The sequence below is a fragment of the Vanacampus margaritifer genome, chromosome 2, assembly GCF_051991255.1.
Source record: "Vanacampus margaritifer isolate UIUO_Vmar chromosome 2, RoL_Vmar_1.0, whole genome shotgun sequence".
NCBI lineage: Eukaryota > Metazoa > Chordata > Actinopteri > Syngnathiformes > Syngnathidae > Vanacampus > Vanacampus margaritifer.
The window spans coordinates 30,486,104-30,502,866 of NC_135433.1; the positions used below are offsets into that span (position 1 = coordinate 30,486,104).

The following is a 16,763-nucleotide window of genomic DNA, read 5'->3' on the forward strand; positions in this document are numbered from 1 at the left end:
AGCATACCACAAATGTCTTTGTTATAGCAGAAGATGTTATCTGTCGGAGTCATGTGCATACACAATGAACTACTTAAAAAAAAAAAAAAATCTGAATTTTTTTTTTGGGGGGGAGATAAAAAAAAGCGGAATTCCGCGAATTAGCGGAAAAATCACATCCCTGTGTATGGTGTTTTATTTTCCTTCTGGTGAGCTTTTAACCTCTTCACTAGGGTTTAGAAACAGTGACTGCCCACACCCCTCAGTTAAAGCGCACCTCACATGTTTCGGAGCTAAAAGTGTAGAGGGTAAAAAGCTAGATGAGGTCACTTCACATGGGAGGGACTTTACAACTGCTTCAATCTCCAATCTGGAATTTCATTGATGCTCGCTAGACGCGCGCTCTCCGTGCACATTGCACAACCAGGTGATAACGTTGAATCACCAAAGACAAGAGTTTTAAAAATGAATGACCTTGAAGGAGGGATGAAGAGTAGGAAATGCGTTCTGCTTTCAGTGTCCTTCGCCTAAAAACATTTCTCTCATCCTCACATAAGTAACAGTCTTTTATGGAGGCGTGAGTGTTGGTGGCATCCACTTCAAAGTGTACGTGTGTCGATGAGGGAGGGGAGCGTTACCATATGTGGGATTCACAGTGAGTCATTTTAATGACGCCCACTCCACCACCTAGTCGTCGGTAATTCATTCCGCCATACAACCTGTGGAGAGGTCAAATCAAGTTCAACGTTAACGAATGAGAGCAAGGTGGATGCAGCGTGCATCATTTTTAAATGATCAGTCCTTTTTACAGTGTTGAATTGTATCAGATGAACAGAAACACTCAGTGGGGATGCATGATATATGATGGCTACAGTGAAACGAAAAAGCATCGACACCAGAACTATAGAACTTGAGGCGCAATTTAGGGCTGAGCAATTCAAATTGACATCACAAATTTTGTAATGTAAGACTAACCTATAAAACCAAAACATTCATGTATACAAAAACCTGACAGTTGAGTTTAATGGCTTGTTACTTATTAAATCATATATTAAATCTCAAAATTGAGGGCTGGAAGGGGGTTTAAAATCAGAATTAGATTAATTTTCAAAAATTGTTCAGCTTAGCCTTAGGCCAATTGATTTTCAAAATCAATGTTAACCCTTAAAACTGGCAAAAGTTGTCATTTATATCACTAGGAGGGAGGTATCATACAGTACGTAATGTCGTACATGATATATGATTTGTCATGAAAGGAGTCAGACAGGATACTAAATTTTGCTTTGATTTGGGTTAGCAGACTTCAATGCTGCCTTGGCATGAGTTGCCGCAAACCGTCGTACTACACAGAAAGCGGCCATCTTAAAATTCCGACTTGGGGAAGTATTGTGAATGAAATTGTAACTAATATGGCAGTCTGCAAGTCTGAATGACCGCAACGTCAATATTCGCAGGGCAGCAAGAAGTTCCTACCTCCATGTGTTGGCATCAGGGTCATAAACTTCTATAGTTTTCAAGTACGTCGTCCCATCAAATCCTCCTACTGCCATCAATTGACCATTGACCACAGCTAGGCCCACCTAAAGAGGAAGAAGAAATCATGAAAAGCAATACAAGTGTCCTCAATATTTTTTGGGCGCTGTTTTCCCCTCCCCCTGTTTTCCATGGAGAACACACATTGAATGTTCATCAATGTTTTTGAAGAAGTATTTTTATTAACTTTGTATTCTCTCAAATGCATTTCAGTGGGTGTCAATTATATGCAGATTTTCGACAACCACCCTATCTACCGCGAATAGCCGGGGGGTCTGCCGTAATAACCGTGGCTGCAATGCCTACCCCACTCCGTCTGGACGTCATAGCGACTACAGGAGACCACTGGTTGGTCCTGGGATTGTAACGCTCCGCACTGCTCAGCTCTGTTGTGTCATCACGGCCTCCAACTGAATAAATCATGTCTTGGTAGACTGCACAGCCAAGGTGCTTTCGCCGGGTACCCATTGGAGATACTGTGTGCCATCGGTTCTCCTGAGGATTGTAACGCTCCACTGAGGAGGAAGACAGACAGGTTAAAAGAATAAAAATAAAAATTCCTAAACTAGGCAGAAACAAAAAAGTTCCCAACTCATACAGCATAACAACAACATGTCATGCATTATGCTTCCTTAATAGTTCTATAAATACAGTACACTTACAAAAATCACATTTGCTTAATAACTAAATCATGTTGTTCTATCAGGTTTTTAAGTAACATTACTTTTATCCGTGGTCTAACAGTCTGGACATTATCATTACTGTGGGTGCATTTTCTGAAATTACATGGAAAGGTTGTCATCGTATTGTTCGTTTAATACCTGTATTTAATGGAGATGTCCCGTCAGACCCTCCCACAGCATACAGAAACCCCCCTAGCACAGCCACAGCGACACCCAGCCGCCTGGTGCTCATGGAGGCCACACGAGTCCATTTGTTCTCCTTTGGGTCATACCTGCACAGCAAGCAGGTTGAAAATGACTCCATGATTTGAATAAGCATTCCAATGAACAATGACATGAGGTTCCAATTGGTACCTTTCAACAATGTTGAGACAGGAAACACCATCCTGTCCTCCCACGGCATACAAATAACCACCAAGAACAGCTACGCCTACACTCGTCCGACAGGTGCTAGTGGGTGCCACATCACTGCTCCATTGGTTGGTCTTTGGATCATATCTGGAACAACCAAAACAGACAAAGAAAAGTCACACAGAAAACCGTTGAAAACAAAAAAACAACAAAAATCCATTGGCAATATTGGACCACCTTTCTTCTATTTTCCTCTCTAAAAGCAAGGGGAAGCAACGTACTGGATGGCCAGTGGGCCACATTGTTTGCGCCATTTTTTTATCTGCCCCACTGAATGCTTAGATTACATTGCAAGCACAGTCATATTTGCTGCAGTCATTTTCCCCTAAAAATGGGTTACTCCAAATTTAGCTATTATTTTTTATTCAGTTTCTTAATGAAATAATGGGTTCATTCAGTGATTTTCAAAGTATGGTAATCACTGAATTTTAGAAAATTATAAAAACAAAATCTATTTTCTGAACTGCTTATCAAATACATATGAAAAGTGTAATACAATGAAACATATTTCAATAAGGAAAATATCAACCAAAATAAAATCTAGTGAGATAAAAATTGAGACTTGTGATGTCATTGGCTACTCTAGTAAACTTTGGGAACATTGCTCTCTCTGTAGAAACAATTAAAGCCATATTTTTGCACACCTTTCTACTGAGTTGAGGTAAGAGGAGCCGTCATGCCCTCCTACAGCATAGAGCAAATCATCCAGGACACTGACACCCACTCCACAACGCCGTTTACTCATCGATGCAACCATCCGCCACTCATTGGTCTGAGGATCGTAACGTTCCACGCTGGATATGGCATCCCCACTGCACCAACCGCCAACTATGAGAAAATAAAAGCCGAATCATTATCCGTCTTCAGGAACAGGGACAATTCTAGGATATGAACCAATGGTGAGCTCAAAATGTCAAGGTAGTTTGAAGATTGCTTAAACAAATATATAGGCATACAGTAATTTCTGGACTACAAGGCGCACCTGACAATAAGCCGCGCTAGCTAAATATGGGGAATACTCGACTTTGTTACACATATAAGCCGCACCCGACTATAAGCCACAGGTGTTTTAATGTTACCGCACCGGGTTTCCGCTACTTTTTTTTTTCCATAACGAGGGCGCAAGTTGGCTTGCTCTCGTTCTGTCTCTCCTACTGTATTTGTGCTCACTTGGTTTGTTTTGCTCTGCCTGACGCTCTTGTGCCTCCTTTATAGTGCACCCCTTTGTGATCTAATGGATAAGCCGCACCTTTGTTTTAGCCACAGGGTTGAATGCAAGTGAAAAAAGTAGCAGCTTATAGTCCAGAAATTACTGTACAGTTTTGCTATTTCTTTGACTGTATTTCTGATTTAAGTTTGTTAGTTTGTGTTCAACCTGTAAAAATGGTCAATATTGATATCTAAAAGTTGTGTTTCCATTTTAACACTTTCAAAAAAAACTTACCTGCAAAAAGAACTTCACCACAGCGTATGGGTTTCCTCGGTCGAGTTCTTGGGCCCTGCATTAGTGGCCTTTCTTGTGGCAGCAGCAGGTAGTTCTTCGCCTCATCGACCAGGTCTCTAACAGCCACAGAACAGAGTTAATAGCACACACAATACAAACTAATTAAAAATATAATTGATATTGTGAGAAATGTTGCGAAATAATATGTGATGAATGAAATAATATGTGATGAATGAGAAGGGCCCAAGTGCAAATTTTACATGTTCGACCCATTCTAAGAATTACCTGCACTCTTCATCACTCTTGATCAGAGGGTCTGACCCCACAGTGCCCACCAGGAACTTGGGACTAAGGAGCGGTAGTCTGACATGTTGCAGAACCTAAAACGAAAACAAAATCAATGTAATCAATCAATCAATCAATCAATCCATGTAAATGTATCCCACTACACGGGTAAAACTGCCGTCAGTTGACATGCTTTTCCAACCAGAAACGAACCTGGGGTAGTTGCAGTCTGCGTTCCTGAATGCTATACTTCACCCAGGCCATCACAGCATTAAAAACTTGCTCCTCACTTAGCACATTAAGTTCATCGCTGGAAATGATATCAATCAACTGGTTGGCAGGTAGCAGCATGAACTCCTCACTTTCCATAACCTGACAAGACAACGAAAGAGCACGTGATTTTTTTTTTTTTTTATGTAGCATGAACTCATTCCACTGCCTAGTGCAGGTGGGTCCACATTTACAACTATTATTGCATTTCTTTTAATGATACTTTTGCAGTAGTATTGTTCAACATATGCATGTCAATAATAGTCCATTCCAACACTAACGAGAGAAAAAGAGTCCAACGAATATCTTAAGAATTTTTTTTTTTTTTTTTTTTTAAACGTAAGCTTATCCCAATTATTAGAAAGGGGAAAAATGCTGGAAACAGACACACGATAAACCTACTGATTAAGTGATTTGTCATTGCCATAAATTCCAAATACATGGAATTCCAAGCGCCTTGGCATACACTAACCACAATTCTCCAGCATGACATCCAGTGTTAAGGAAACATGCCTAACAAAAATAAACCTTGTTTAAATATTTCAATATCTAACAATAGACCAGTGGATAATACAAACTTTGTCAGGTGCCATGTATATACATATATTAGTGTTGTCACGATAAACCAAAATTTTGACTTTCATACCTGCATAAAATACCTCAATACCGTTTCCTGAAACGGCACCCAGACAAAAAATTAAAGCATCAGTAACACATTGAAATAACAGCTGACAGCTAAACATTTTGAACATTTCTTTTATTTGTATTAATTAAAATAATAAGATAAAGATACTAATTAAAATACTTAAGCTTTACTTTGTTTTGAATGACAGGTCCACCTTAACAATATCAACAAATGTCATTTATAGATACAAGGTTATGATAAAGATTTCTCTGTAATAAATAATGAGACCAGTGTTACTTGTGTACAACTGTTGTAAATGGTTAGCGTAAATGAAGGTTAAAAAAAAAATCATCACACATTGACAAGCCATAACCAGCCGATTTGAACAGCCTATTAATTAATCAGTCGGGCCCTATCAAAAATGCCCATATGATTTATTGTCTTTTAAATATCGTCACATTCGGTTGCTTATTAATAAGGGATGCAGATGACAACTGCTGGATCACTGAGTGACGTCTGCATTGTAAATGCCCTTGTTCTTACCGAGTGCGTGGAAATGTATTGAATTGAAAAATGTTCAACATGATTTGATTCTCACCTCTTGGAAATTGTGTTGAGTGAACTTGTCTGCAATGCGAAGCAGCTCGCGGCAGGAGTGAGTGTCTGCAAATGCCCTGATACCCAGACAGTTGGAGGGATCCAGCTGCCTCTTGAGGAACTCGCAGCAGGCCTCCTGGATCTCAGCAAGCTGGAGCAGACAGGCCGCGGGAAGCAAAGTCTGAACATTTCCCTCCTCTACAGTCACCTACAAGTGGACGGAGCACATCTCATTTAACCGGTGGATTTTTTGGGGGCCACGGATATACATTTACAAGTTAAAAGAAGTTTACAGCCAATAACACAAAAACACCTGTCATATAAATGTTACCTGCGAAGTGTAGGCAAAGTCGATCAATAGTTCCATTGCTCTCTCATCAATGTCTCGAATAACCACTTCTGTCTGCCTACTTTCAGCAAGCTCCCCAGTAAACATAGCCCTGAAAAGAAGAGCAAATAACATTTTACTTGGCATCAAATTGATTGACCATCATAATGCGCACCAGAATGGCAATTAACTAATTTCTCTGTTAACCAAATGGCCCTTTTACCTGAAGTAGGGGCTGCAAGCAGAAAGGATGACGCGATGGGCATAAATTTTCTTGGCACCCACCACAAGTACCACATCACAGAGCTCACGATGCTTCCTCAACAGGTTTATCACCTCCAGGGTCTGCCGCGGGTGTTTGTCCGAGACGTACGGCATGCGCGCAGGCTGAGGGACGCCTTCGGGAAGCTTGTTAGGGTCCCCCAGAGTACAGCGGCTGGTGATGTCCATTCCCGTGGTGTCTTGACGTGCGCCGGTGGCCCTAGAGATGAACCACATGGTCAGTCAACTGACTATATGTTTTAATCACGGTTCATTGTTTTCTCTTGTTAGTGTCACATGATCTGAAATCTCTCATTTGAATGTTGCTATATAGTTGAAAATGGGTAATATTTTCAGATTTCTCTAACGCTCCATGAAAGCAGACTGATTATCTTTGTTCAATCAAAATAAGACATTTGCAAACATCTAATTATACTTTGGAAAACAATGATCATCAATTGATCAAAAATATATATTTTTATCCAATTCATCAATTAATTGGAAAAAACAAACAACAGAATAAATAATTGATTATTAAAATAATTGACACAGCCCTGCATCCCAAATATACATTATTTACAAACATACCTGCGCATCAGCTTTGGGTCCATGCAAAGTAGAACAGTGTTTGGTACCACACCTTAAAAACCTGAAAACACAATGAAACTATATCAGAATATAAAATGGTGTGCTCCTCCTGCCTCTTAACAAATTCCGGTAATCTGTAGTAAAACAATGCTACATACAAAGAGCCAAATTATGACAAATGCCATGTCAAAAGGTGCTATTGTTTTCGCAGGAAGGCTGTGCCTGTTTTAGGAGTTTCTTCCCACGAGCACACCTGATTCATATAATCAGCTCATCAGCATGCCTTTTAACGATCCTGATCTTTAGTATTAGATGTGTTGGTAACTTGGTAGGCAGAAACCTGCAGGATTCCGGACCTCGAGGACCAGAATTAGTGAACCCTGCAATAGTAACAAACATCATGGGTTATATTTGTTTCACCCAAAGTTTGGTTGAAACCTTCAAAATATATAATAATTTAATCAGATTTAAATAGCGCTTTTAAGACGCTTTACAATGGAATGGATACATTATTCATGCATTCACAATGTGGTGGCGGTAAGCTACTTAAGTAGCCACAGATGCCCTGGGGCAGGCTGACGGAAGCGTGGCTGCCAGTGTGCGCCTACGGCCCCTCCGGCCACCACCAAACATTCGCATCTTCCATACACCAGTGTGAGTAGCACAATGTGTGTGAAGTGCCTTGCTCATGGACACAACGACACATGACTCGGGAAGAGCGGGAATCGAACAGTCAACTTTCTGGTTACCGAGCGACCGTCTCTCTCATATCCTGACTACTCCATTGTATCAGGGAAAAGAAACTTAATCTCAAGAGGGAGGGTTTAATTTCTTAAATCAAATATATATTATATATTGACACTGATCACACTCACTGTGTATATAACAAATCATCAGCCTTGAGAAGAAAATAGCAGCTACAAAGCAAAAGGTTGGCAACACCTTTGCAGATGTATGCATATTATATGGCTTATATAATTAGCCAATTCAAACAATAAACAGATCTCTTTTTTTTTAATTGGTAAAGGTAATAAATGCCGAATGTTGATCGAGTTTTTTGTGGCAGCTTGAGTTACTGCAGTATTTAGATTCCCCCCATAATTTACCTTACTGCGGTATTAGCTAATTTAAGACACTAGGTCGGCTTACTGAATGACTTTTCATTGGTTAGTGAACGTACTAGCGTCAGTCATTTTTCACAGAATACATTATATTGTTCGCTAATATTGTGCAGGTAGTACGTTTTAAAAATAACTGAAACTGTCCATAAAAATCAAACCAATCAAAAAGAAAAAATCAAAAAGTCCGAAAAGGCGAGTAGTTTCGTTTCCCGTTAACTGTTTGTAGCTTCGGCAAATGGCAGATAATGTATCTGAGCAGGGCATTTTGTTTCAGATCGATATTATGGACCAGTCAAATTCCAAAACAATCCCAACTACTGTTAACTTTATGTTAAATCAAAAATACAACGAAAGAATGGGACTGCTTTGCGGACAACTAGTAAATTAACTTGCATGCTATCAGTAGCCAAGTGACAGGAGCCACAGACGATTTCCCATTACGACTTTTGTAAGCAATAAAGAAAAAAACAAAGGTGATTCAATATAAGAATAATAAAACGCATTAACAAGAGTACCATTTTTCACGGAGCAGATATGTGAAAACTCGTAGCATTACCCCAAACTGCTATCATCAGAATGGAGAATGCCATGCTAACATGAACAGCCAACACGAAATGACCAGAGGTCTTATTAAAAACGCTGACTGTATAGCTGAAAGAAAGTGTATTTGTTTAAGAGGACCATTACCTTATATTTACATGCCCAAATCAGACGAAGCAAAACACAGGCATCTCGGGACGCTAATGTTTACAAGTTAAATGGTCTACGCAGCCTTACTTAATCGCTGGTGTGCGCATGTCTGACATCAGTGGCATGTTTCGCTTCCGGGCAAGGCGCTTTCAAAATAAGGGACAAGATTACGTCATCAAGTTAAACGCGCCAGACTAGTTCACGTTTATTTTGGTTGTGTACTTAGGGTGACTTATATATGAAGCAAAAAAAAAGTTGACTTTAAAATAAAAATAAAAGTAATTTCAGACATTCTACATATAAAATTAATACAACATCCCATAATGACGAAGTGAAAAAAGTTTTTGAAATGTTTACATACATTGAAAAATAAATAAAAGTACTGAGATATCGCATGTACTTACTGCCTTTCACGAAGCTCAAAATTGAGCTCAAGTGTATTATGTTTCCACTAATCAACCTTGAGAGATTCCTGCAGACCACCTGTGGTAAATTCAGATGATTGGACATGATTTGTCTCCACTAGATAAGGTCCCACAGGTGGCAGTGCATGCCAGAGCACAAACCAAGCACAAATCTGGGATAGGCTACAGATTTTTTTTTTTGCTGCTTTGGAAGTTCCAATGAGAGCAGAGGTCTGTCTCCAAAATCCATATAGAAGTTCCACACCACCAAACTCTTCATAGAGTTGGATACTCATCTGAGCAACCGGGGGTTAGCAGCTTTACATTTTAAACATTAGGGACAAAAAAAACGAATGTTTAGAACATTTAAAGTATTTTGTTTGGCGACAAGAAAAACTGTTTGCAAACACTAAAACTTTTGGATAACATCTGACAAACGTTTTTTTTTTTTTTTTTTACCTTGAATGAACCCTGATGGAAAAGTCAACATGAAAACAAGCATTTCCAAGATCAAAAGCCTGTGGCACATCTGTACCAAAATCACAACAGCCGCGCATCAGCTCAAATGTCTTACACTGCTCAGATGACTGATGAAAAAAAAAAAAGTAAAACTGCTGCAGTGGGTCTGAATAGTATTTTTGAGTGTTTTGTCTCGATGATCTACTTAAAGTTTGACTGCCTGCTTAAAGGAGACACTGAGTTACATACTGTAAATTAAAGGCAAGTTTTTTTTCTTTTTATTTTTGATTCCTATTTTTTTAATCTCACTTATTTTACAGGCAACATATTTGTTTTGAATGGAAAAAATACCTTTTACACTGTACTTTTGAAGAATCAGCACAAATGAGTAAGGCGTACTCATATGAAAATTTTGTGGGTACACAACCTAAGGGCAGTCAGTCTAAGATGATGAAAAAGTTGGAATAAATACTGCACAAGCACCATATATAAGTTCTCTTTTAGCTTCTGTCAGTGGACCACCCAAAAATACTGTTTCTTAAATTCTGTTCATTGTTTTGCAGATTTTGTTGTGTAGTTGACTAAAATATCAAGACAAAAGATTCACAAGAGTACACTTTGGTAAGCAGCCTAAATGAATGTACATTGACCTAACCATATCCTGTCGAGAAATGTCAGGTGAGATAAATAGCTTTGATAGAGTCAAAGACACATTGCTACCAACTTTCATCTCTCGTATAAGATTCCCTTCTATATTTATATGTTGTTTTACAAGACAAAGAGTGCAATTAATACATGTATTACAGCATTCACAGACAAATGAGACCATGTATTTTTGCTCAGTTTTACATTGTGGTAAGGCATCCTAGTGAAAATACATGAGAATTGAGTACAGTACATGAAGAATTGAACATAGAAATGAATCAAGCTTAGCTTGCTAAACAATCATTGCACATGAGTCTCGCCAGTCAAGAAAAGTGAGGCAAAGTACAAATGAAGTACTGTTTCCAGTATTACCGGTAAGTTGCAGTTGAACTTGTGGCTGTGAATTATGTAGTAGTATTAAACAAGACATGTTACATTCTATAAATATAAAAGTAGAAACTGAAATATCATCTTAAATCAAATATTCTACTTTGTGGTGCCTTATTTCATCATACTTGGCAAATAAATTAAATGTATAGCATACTTTTTTTTTTTTAACATAACATTTTAACAAATCAACACCTTCTCTAACTTCCCTGTGCGTCTGAAGGAAATTTTAAGTGCATGAGACCACATTCGGAAGTGTGAATTTTACAGTAACATTTGCAATATGTGATGACCCTGCGACTGGCTGGCAACCAGTCTAGGGTGACGGGTGAACTTGGCGTCTCCAGGAGTCATACGCATCTTAAGTGTGGCTGACGGGCAGCTGTGTCAGTGGCTGGGAAATGAGTGGCTGAAGTAGAAGCGGGTCTGGAGTTTGAACTGGAAATTGACATTACAATACAGTCTAAGTCACAATGAAAACCAATACAACTTGCAACCATTTCTTCTAGTGCTCCCAAAGTCAAAGCGTTAACTAATTAGTTAATCACAAAAAAATTATCACACTAATCATGCGTTAACGCAGATTAATCACACTATTTGATCGCAGATGATCCTTTATATGACAGCGGATGGTTATGTTAAAGGTAGCACAGGTTTTGTTTGAGCAATAATCATAAACTACATGCATTAAAGTTTGACATTCTGAATATTTGTTCTATTGGGGTCATTTTCCCCCCATTTTTAATTATGCAAGTAATTAACTGATTAGCAAAAGAGGAAGATGAGCATGTGCAGCGGCTAATTTTTTTTGAAGACGTTCTCATAACATTAAATGTCGAAAAAATTAACACATAACTGGTGCTCTTTAAATTTGGTGGGCAAAACGTGTTGATTTAAAAAAAAAAAAAAAAAAAGGCTTTTTAATGAAGCAAATTCTAAGATGTGATCAATCTGATTTAAAAAGAAATATGGTTTGACAGCTCTAATTTCTTCATAATTTTCTAATAACTTCCTGTATATATAAAATGTATACAATAACTTTCACAGTACTGAAGTCACTGATAGTGATAAGCTTCATTTAGTGCAAGCTATAGTAAGGGTTCAACATTTTTCTGTTCTGGTTGAGACGAGTGTGAAGTGAGGGTTCTTACCATCCACATAGGTCAATGTGGTGAGAAGAGGAACATCTGGGGTAATATAGGGCGTGTATTGCAAGTCATCCATTAGTGATGGTGTCAGTTGACCAGTAGGAAGTGATGTCATTGGATTGGAGGCAGAATTTGGGGTGTTGTTTTTTTTTTGACGGGCTCTGCAGTTCTGAAACCAGACCTGCAATTGAGAGAAATTGCCAGGAAATTAAGGTAGAAACCTAAAATACAATGTAATTTGTTATCATCAGCATGCGATCTGTGTTGAAATTAGTATGAGTAGAAAAAAAAACTCAGTTGAAAACAACAGATGGATAATTGAAAGTATTGGCAACAAATTGTTATGTAGTGCAAAGCAGCAGACTCTATGGGACCCAGAGATTGCTCTCATTAAATATTTGCGACTTAAAACCAATAAATCTGCTGAATTTGGATGATGCAAACACTGGTGGTTAATGGTTAGATCTTGATTAACCAATCACAATCAAGTCCTGATGCTTTCCATGTGAGCAGCGTGTCTATGTTGACACATATGCTGAAAAGCTAAGTTATGGCTACACTGTATCCAAAGGCAAGTTTGAGAAAAATATTTATGCTCAGTCTAGCCAAACAAACTTGTTCTCAGTATCATTTTAAGTTTTATAATAAGTGACAATAGTCCGTTATTTACTTAAGGTACGGTGCTACATTTGTGCTAGGGAAATGGCGGTCAAGTCTGTGAAAGAAAGCTCTCCGCTAATAGAAAAGCATTGGAGTTTAGATTTGTGAGGATTTTGATTTCAAAATGTGAAGAAATGTTTGAATGGCATTACAACTTGCTTGTTTTCACCGTGTAAGATAAGGAAGGCTTGCATCAGGCCTGTAAATCATGCATAGAAAATATGGTGGAAGCCGGCATCCCTTAGAATGGGCATTGATAACATCACCGAGTCCATGTCTTGTAGTTGAATGTTACTAGAGTGGCTTTCTTTGCAGGCGAAATACACATGTAGCAATGGTTCTCATAATATTATTTGCTGCTCAAAACGTCTTCAAAAAAGAAAGATTAAAAAAAAAAACGTAATTTATTACTTCAAGAGTTCTGGTATTTTCATGCAGCAACCTTTGTGCACTACCAAAAAAAAAAAAAAAGAGTTGACGGATTATTCGCTATTAAAATAATTGTTAGTGGCAGCTCAACTTGTTTTGACCCACCTGAATAACCCGGCGGCTTAGACCAGTCCTCTCTGACAGTTTCTGGAGAGTCTGAGCATCTGGGTTGTTGTCCTGAGAAAACTGAGTTTGCATTACCTGAAGATAGAGTCGAAGGCATGAGGTTCACATAATCAGTGTTCTGAACAATCGTGGGCCCCTCACACCCACATCTTCAGTGAATGTGAATACGAGCAAAACATGACTCTAAAGTGAAATGAACAGTTTGGTGGAAGGCTCGACATCTTAATATAGCATACAGTACCTGTAACTGATCCCCAGTAAAACTGGTCCTGGCCCTCTTAGCAGGTCTGGTCATGGTGCTGGAGTCATCTGTCGCTGCTACCTGCTCTCCATCTATTTTGGACTGGTCTTCAGAAATAACACACATAGAATTTCTTAGACAGTTTTTCATTGTAACCACCTTATTTGTGCAGTTTTCTTGTCCAAATGACATTTTACTTCTTTAGTGTTGCAATTTTTTATTTCTTCAGTAACGACCCTTAAAGATACACGATTATTTGATCATTATGTTTTCCTTTCATATGCTCACCATTTTCTTTCGAACGATTCATATTCTCCATCATAACATCATAGTGGGGTCGGCAGAAGACTCTGTTCTCCAATAGTCCACATTCTTCCCCGGTGGTCAGCTGACGCTTACAGGTGGTGCAGGAGAAACAAGCCATGTGGAAGGTGTTGCCTTTTGCCTGCCGCACCCAGTCGCTGGTATGGATGTTACGGCCACAACGTGTGCAGCGGGTCCCATACTTCCTGATAAAGAATATAAAATTTAAAAAAGGTGGAATAAGGACTGTATCACATGCCCTTGAACAGGCATAGAAGACCCAAGAGATACATTTGAATGGTGCATTATTCAGATGCCATATAGGTGTACTTGTACATGATTTTTAAAAATATATATATTCTCCAAAGTTGTGGGTACTCATCTGTGCAAAACACAACATATTGCCTATTCTATTGAGCTCAATGCCAACAAAAAAACAAAACGACAACATTCAAAAGAGCTACTGTAGATTTAATGTCCCTTTGAAAAAAATAAAAAATAAAATGCATTACCGGTACTCTGATGTGTTCATTTTAGTTAAACCACTAAAAAGAGTTAGAATTAGGTTAACCAATTCACGTGTCAACTTATAGTAGCCTATATACAGTATAAATGATTTTGTAATGAATACATATATTTCTCAAGTAAATGCCAACACAACCCATTTTGTGATATAAAACCTCGCAATACTGCTAGTGACTTACCTGAAGTAGTCCAGTTTACAGAAAATTTGTCTCTCTTTGATGTAGCAGCTCACATGTCTCCCAAGTGATGTCTTGCACACACAGCATGACAAGCAGCGGATATGCCAGCACAAATTATTCACCTGAAGAGAGAATAACGTTAAAAACATTTTCTGTTTCCATACAACCTTAACACAGAATATTGTCATATTTGGAGAGCTTTAACATGTCTGTGTGACAATGAGCTTAGAGTAGACCCATCATGACATTACCGTTAGCTCTTTGTTTACATGTTCAAATAGCAATAAATTATTTCTGTAAATGATCATACAAGTTGTATGTCACTTATATTTGAACCTTAACACTGTAAGACTCTGGGGGATTTTTGTCATCTGTGCTCCTATTAAGTTAGTCTCCATTGGCTTTACCTTGAGGAGATATCTGTCCACTATCTCCTGGCAGCAAGAGGAGCAGACGATTTTCCCCTGCTGAGAAGCCACCGTGGGGTTGGAAGAGGAGCAGGACAAGGAGCAAGGGGAAAAGGAGTCTTCAAAAAGGTCTTCAGAGCTAGAGGAACCCTGTCGTGTCAGAAGACGCAGTCGGATATGTAACTTAAATAACTGTTTACAAATCATACCATACCCTTAAAAAACACATTGACAGTTTACGTTTTGCGTTTAAATCACTTGAAGTGTATAAAATGTGACAGAAAAAACTAAAAAAACAATACATTATCGGCTTTGCTAGCACAGTAACTCTTGACATGTATTTGATGGGCGGCGGCACTTTGATGTGCGCGCTCAGCCACTCAGGGCCGTTTTACACTGTTTGACCACATAAACGCCGAATGTTTAGGTAACAGAACCCTAATATTGTTCTTTTAATTAAGAAGGAAAAACTTACAATGTCGACCAAACAATTTCCTAGTTGGACAAAGGTGTCCGTAGATCCGACTTGTGTCTCCGACATGTCTCTGTCCCAACTACTGACCGACTGTCAGATGCTATGACCAAATCAGGAAGCGAGGTTCATATTCCCATAACAACCGTATTTCATTCCATTATAACCAATATTGAAACAAAACTTTAATCTTCAAAATTATTCTCGTTTTTTTGGGGGGTGGACATTGCATTCGTAACATGACCACAATACAGGGGCCGAATTACAGATGAAACACTTCACAATTGTATTAATAGTGCCGGAGTCTCATCCTAAACACTGTCCTGCTGACGTGTGCACAGCTGGACGCAGTTTGTGAGTAATTGGCCTCACAGGTGCACTTGATTGATAAAGCCGCATTATCCCCAATGGCTTCGTTTCATAAAACAAAGTTAAACTTTGGGTGCAATAATTAAAAATAACAACAATAATTATAATTATAATAATAAATATCCTTCGCACAAATTGGTATTAAGATGAGTTGCGTTTGTATTATGCACAGAATGGGGTGGATTGACCATATAAATTAAACACCAAAAACACGGGAAAATACCAGAAAGTACTCATATTTTGACGTGCTGTTTGCGTATTTTACATTGACAAAAGTCTACTGTATACAATATATAAATGGACATAACTCAAGGCACTGCCCTAAAACGAAACTAAATGTTTAGCTCAATAATTAAATTAAATGCAAAATTAAAACGCATGCATCGATTTGAGTTTTTTTTCTTTTTCTGCACTTTATTATTATTATTATTATTAAATAAAATCACTTTCTAGTTTTTTATGCCTTTATTTAGGAACTTACCACGCTGTTGGAGACAGAGTTGAACATTTCCCCCATGAGCGTCAGACAATTTCAGCTTCCAGTTTACCACGTTCTTATTTCGTATTTCTTCTTCCCAGTTCTTTCGGCAATGTTTGTTTTAATTTGTTCTGTCAGTTGAACTTCATAAAAAAAAAAAAAAACTACTGCACCTCCCACTCAGATATTAGGCCCGCCCGCTACAGCATAATGAACCTCACACTTCACACAATACGTCTGAACTCTTATCTGACATCTGTCATTATTTCACGGACATGTACAGTATACAAGATATATGGATGCAAATGCACAAAACAATTCTATTCTGAGTACTGTTTTGTTTATTGTATATGTATGTCACATAAAATAGCCAATATATTTCCAAGTGCATTAGGTGTTCTGAAGTGTTCTGCAGGTAAGCATTTAGCCTCCCCATGCAGCTTCTTTGTTTTTATTTACAGGACTACCTTATTTTGTGATTATATTTTTATTTACTTAAGGTCAGAGGCACAGTCACATTTCCTAGTAAATAAGTGTTCGATGAAATAGGCATACATAATCTCAATATTCAAATCAAATACATGGACTTAGTAGTAAAAAACAAAAAAGTACTGCTTTAGTTCAATTTCCTCAATAATACGTTTGTAGAATATGAATTAAGCAGCAATAGCCACCCATTTTTACCCATCTCAGAGGCTGCCATTTTCAACTTGATG

At 38.3% G+C, this 16,763-nt stretch overlaps 2 protein-coding genes across 6 annotated transcripts in view; both read right to left on the reverse strand.

Moving 5' to 3' along the window:
* The window catches only part of klhl20 (kelch-like family member 20), an 11,221-nt gene extending 1,921 nt beyond the window's left edge, over nt 1–9,300 (reverse strand). The window contains exons 1-14 of one of the 4 annotated variants that reach the window (XM_077558500.1): nt 9,220–9,300; nt 7,005–7,065; nt 6,379–6,636; nt 6,159–6,267; nt 5,829–6,035; nt 4,549–4,707; nt 4,336–4,430; nt 4,051–4,166; nt 3,251–3,434; nt 2,550–2,693; nt 2,334–2,467; nt 1,819–2,027; nt 1,453–1,559; nt 1–698 (exon numbers count right to left, since the gene is read on the reverse strand). The exon at nt 1–698 is cut by the window's left edge and continues 1,921 nt beyond it. In XM_077558500.1, coding sequence (XP_077414626.1) covers nt 614–698; nt 1,453–1,559; nt 1,819–2,027; nt 2,334–2,467; nt 2,550–2,693; nt 3,251–3,434; nt 4,051–4,166; nt 4,336–4,430; nt 4,549–4,707; nt 5,829–6,035; nt 6,159–6,267; nt 6,379–6,636; nt 7,005–7,027 — 1,830 coding nt within the window. In that variant the 5' untranslated portion in view covers nt 7,028–7,065; nt 9,220–9,300 and the 3' untranslated portion in view covers nt 1–613. Of the gene's footprint in view, nt 699–1,452; nt 1,560–1,818; nt 2,028–2,333; nt 2,468–2,549; nt 2,694–3,250; nt 3,435–4,050; nt 4,167–4,335; nt 4,431–4,548; nt 4,708–5,828; nt 6,036–6,158; nt 6,268–6,378; nt 6,637–7,004; nt 7,066–7,162; nt 7,182–7,257; nt 7,319–8,812; nt 8,966–9,219 lie in introns of those variants that run through there. The other 3 variants (XM_077558499.1, XM_077558501.1, XM_077558502.1) reach the window with 3 other exon arrangements.
* A 1,109-nt stretch (nt 9,301–10,409) lies between these two features.
* On the reverse strand, nt 10,410–16,194 carry LOC144043877 (LIM/homeobox protein Lhx8-like). Of its 2 annotated transcripts, none has more exons than XM_077557949.1 (8): nt 16,051–16,194; nt 14,729–14,878; nt 14,322–14,443; nt 13,603–13,823; nt 13,315–13,421; nt 13,053–13,148; nt 11,862–12,039; nt 10,410–11,148 (listed from the first exon to the last, which is right to left on the reverse strand). In XM_077557949.1, exons 1-8 carry the CDS (start codon nt 16,084–16,086, stop codon nt 11,072–11,074), a joined length of 987 nt encoding a protein of 328 aa, XP_077414075.1. In that variant the 5' UTR covers nt 16,087–16,194; the 3' UTR covers nt 10,410–11,071. The 2 variants fall into 2 exon arrangements, with proteins under 2 accessions (XP_077414075.1, XP_077414074.1); XM_077557948.1 differs by lacking the exon at nt 16,051–16,194 and adding an exon at nt 15,204–15,541.
* Nucleotides 16,195–16,763: the final 569 nt, after the last annotated feature.

Coding starts and splice junctions, on each gene's coding strand:
- LOC144043877 (XM_077557948.1), bottom strand. CDS start 15,269: ATGTCGGAGACACAAGTCGGATCTACGGACACCTTTGTCCAACTAGGA. Junction 13,824..14,321: donor TGTAAACTGGACTACTTCAG/GTAAGTCACTAG, acceptor ATTCTTTATCAG/GAAGTATGGGACCCGCTGCA. Junction 13,149..13,314: donor TTACTGGGGATCAGTTACAG/GTACTGTATGCT, acceptor CTCTATCTTCAG/GTAATGCAAACTCAGTTTTC.